General features: G+C 26.2%; 1 protein-coding gene across 1 annotated transcript; it reads left to right on the top strand.

Moving 5' to 3' along the window:
- The first annotated feature begins 108 nt into the window (after positions 1-108).
- LOC111417947 (alpha-tocopherol transfer protein-like) lies at positions 109-1,324 on the top strand. Its single transcript, XM_023050379.2, has 5 exons — positions 109-290; positions 344-500; positions 554-917; positions 970-1,072; positions 1,131-1,324. The coding sequence occupies exons 1-5, from the start codon at positions 170-172 to the stop codon at positions 1,280-1,282; spliced, it is 897 nt and encodes a 298-aa protein (XP_022906147.2). The 5' UTR covers positions 109-169; the 3' UTR covers positions 1,283-1,324.
- Positions 1,325-3,742: the final 2,418 nt, after the last annotated feature.

Below are 3,742 nucleotides of genomic sequence, written 5' to 3'. Positions count from 1 at the left end.
TATTAAACTCGCTTAATAGATGACACGCTAAATTTTTTCCCGATTAAAAACGATTATTTCATCACCAAGTTTAATCCGTTTATCTAAAGAGTTTTATGGCGCTTTGAATTCACTTATTTTAGTTCGTTCTCAATAATTGTTCGTAATCACCCACAAAAAATAATTAATAATGTATCCAAGTTTCGCTGACGTTGAATTGGAATACGAAAAAGACGTCCAATTAAAAAGGGAGGATGTCAAATACTTAAAGGACTGGATTAATAAACAAAATCATCTTCCTAAACCAACAGGTAAAGTTGTAATTTAAATAAGATTGTTGTGTTAACGAAATAATTATTTTTAGAGATGAAATTGATCCATTTTTTGCACAGTAATGGCTTCAACATCGAATTAGCTAAAAAATCGATTGAAAATTATTATTTTTCTCGATCTCATTGCCCCGAATTCTTCTCCAAACGAAACCCAAAGGATGAACATTTAAAATCACATCTTCACACAAAGTTTTTTAATCAAAATTGTTTTTAATCAATAACTTTTTAATTCTTATTTTTAGTTTAATAACGATTTTACCAGTTCGTACAAAAGAGAATTACCCAATTTTATTGACGAAATTGATCGATATCGCCCCAGAAAAATACGATTTAAACGAAGCCTTAAAAATCATTGATATGGTGGTATCATTGATCCAAATGCAAATTGGAACAACTCCAGGGCAAGTAATGATAATGGACGCAAAAGATTTTAGTTTAGGACATTTGTTGCGCTGCAACATAGTTTCGTTAAAAAAGTATTTATTTTTTGTACAAGAAGCATCTCCAATTACATTAAAAACAGTTCATATCGTGAATGTTTCGACGGTTACAGAGCGATTTTCGAGTTTAGCTCGCCCTTTCATCAAGAAAAACGTTTATGATGCAGTAAAAATTCGACTAATTAAGATTCCCCATCTCTAATTTGATCAAATTTTAGATCGTTTTTCATAAAACCGTTGATGGGTTAGATGGGATAATCCCAAAAGAAGCGCTTCCACTTGAAATGGGAGGAACAGCTGGAACTTGCAAAGAGTTACAAAGTAAATTAATTAAGTTAATAAAATCGGAGGTGATTAAAAAAAAATTTTTTTTGAATAGATGAGATGATAAAAAACCTACAAGATCATTTCCAATACTTTTTGGATGAAGAAAAAGATATAGCTGATGAATCGAAGCGAATTGGGGCGGTCAAAAACGCGTCGGAAACGTTTGGGGTGGAGGGAAGCTTCAAAAAATTGGAGTTTGATTAAGAAAAAAAATCGTCTTGAACCAATAAAACTTGATTAAATTTGCTTTAAAACGCTTTTTATTTCAACTCGATATCTCAATTAATTCTTGAGATACAAAGTCTTAAAGTTTACTATATTCAAAAATTAAGATTAAACTTAAAAAATCGCTACATAAAAACTGTTTGGAATTAAAAAATGATTTTAACTGTGCTAAATCTAGATTAAATTTGCTTTAAAATGGTTTTTATTTCATTGCGATATCTCAATTAGATCTTAAGATACGATTTTTTAAAAATCGGCTTTGTTAAAGTAACTTCTAAGATAATCAATTTTGTGCGATTTGAATTCAAAAAATCGCTACATTGAAACTAGTTAGAATTAGAAGATAATTTTTGGAGTGTTAATTTAGGATTAAATTTGCTTTAAAATGCTTTTTATTTCAAGTCGATATCTCAATTAATTCTTAAGATACAAAGTCTTAAAATTTAATAATATTCTAAAACTAAGATGAAACTTAAAAAATCGCTACATAAAAATGGTTTGGAATTAAAAAATGATTTTAACTGTGCTAAATCTAGATTAAATTTGCGTTAAAATGCTTTTTATTTCATCGCGATATCTCAATTAGTTCTTAAGATACGATTTTTTAAAAATTGACTTAATTAAAATAACCTCTAAATTTATCAATTTTGTGCTATTTGAACTCAAAAAATCGCAACATCAAAACTAGTTGGAGTTGAAAGATAATTCTTGGAGTGTTAATTTAGGATTAAATTTGCTTTAAAATGCTTTTTATTTCAACTCGATATCTCAATTAATTCTTAAGATACGAAATCTTAAAGTTGAACGATATTCTAAAATTATGATGAAACTTAAAAAATTGCTCCTTAAAAATTGTTTGGAATTAAAAAATGATTTTAACTGTGCTACATCTAGATTAAATTTGCGTTAAAATGCTTTTTATCTCATCGCGATATCTTAATTAGTTCTTAAGATACGATTTTTTTAAAATCGATTTAATTAAAATAACCTCTAAATTAATCAATTTTGTGCGATTTGAATTCCAAAAATCGGTACATCAAAACTAGTCGGAATTAAAAGATAATTTTTGGAGTGCTAATTTAGGATTAAATTTGCTTTAAAATGCTTTTTATTTCAACTCGATATCTCAATTAGTTTTTGAAATACAAAGTCTTAAAGTTTAACAATATCCTAAAATTAAGATGAAACATAAAAAATCGCTCCTTAAAAATGGTTTGGAATTAAAAAATGATTTTAACTGTGCTAAATCTAGATTAAATTTGCTTTAAAATGCTTTTTATCTCATCACGATATCTTAATTAGTTCTTAAGATACGATTTTTTTTAAATCGTCTTTATTAAAATAACCTCTAAATTAATCGATTTTGTGCGATTTGAATTCAAAAAATCGCAACATCAAAACAAGTTGGAATTAAAAGATAATTTTTGGAGTGTTAATTTTGGATTAAATTTGCTTTAAAATGCCTTTTATTTCAACTCGATATCTCAATTAATTCTTGAGATACAAAGTCTTAAAGTTTAACAATATTATAAAATCAAGATGAAACATAAAAAATCGCTCCTTAAAAATGGTTTGGAATTAAAAAATGATGTTAACTGTGCTAAATCTAGATTAAATTTGCGTTAAAATGCTTTTTATTTCATCGCGATATCTCAATTAGTTCTTAAGATACGATTTTTTAAAAATCGGCTTTAGTAAAATAACCTCTAAATTAATTAATTTTGTGCGATTTGAATTCAAAAAAATCGCTAAATCAAAACTTGTTGAATTTAAAAGATAATCTTTAGAGTGTTAATTTAGGATTAAATTTGCTTTAAAATGCTTTTTATTTCAACTCGATATCTCAATTAGTTCTTAAGATACGATTTTTTTTAAATCGTCTTTATTAAAATAACCTCTAAATTAATCGATTTTGTGCGATTTGAATTCAAAAAGTCGCAACATCAAAACAAGTTGGAATTAAAAGATAATTTTTGGAGTGTCAATTTTGGATTAAATTTGCTTTAAAATGCCTTTTATTTGAACTCGATATCTCAATTAGTTTTTGAAATACAAAGACTTAAAGTTTAACAATATCCTAAAATTAAGATGAAACATAAAAAATCGCTCCTTAAAAATGGTTTGGAATTAAAAAATGATTTTAACTGTGCTAAATCTAAATTAAATTTGCTTTAAAATGCTTTTTATCTCATCGCGATATCTCAATTAGTTCTTAAGATATGACTTTTTAAAAATCGGCTTTATTAAAATAACCTCTAAATTAATTAATTTTGTGTAATTTGAATTAAAAAAATTGCTACATCAAAACTAATTTGAATTAAAAGATAATCTTTAGAGCGTTAATTTAGGATTGAATTTGCTTTAAAATGCTTTTTATTTCAACTCGATATCTCAATTAGTTTTTGAAATACAAAGACTTAAAGTTTAAAAATATCCTAA

Source organism: Onthophagus taurus, unplaced genomic scaffold (genome assembly GCF_036711975.1).
Source record: "Onthophagus taurus isolate NC unplaced genomic scaffold, IU_Otau_3.0 ScKx7SY_15, whole genome shotgun sequence".
NCBI classification, from domain to species: domain Eukaryota; kingdom Metazoa; phylum Arthropoda; class Insecta; order Coleoptera; family Scarabaeidae; genus Onthophagus; species Onthophagus taurus.
Note: the sequence above shows the minus strand (reverse complement) of the source record. Positions and strands in the feature narration are given on the sequence as shown.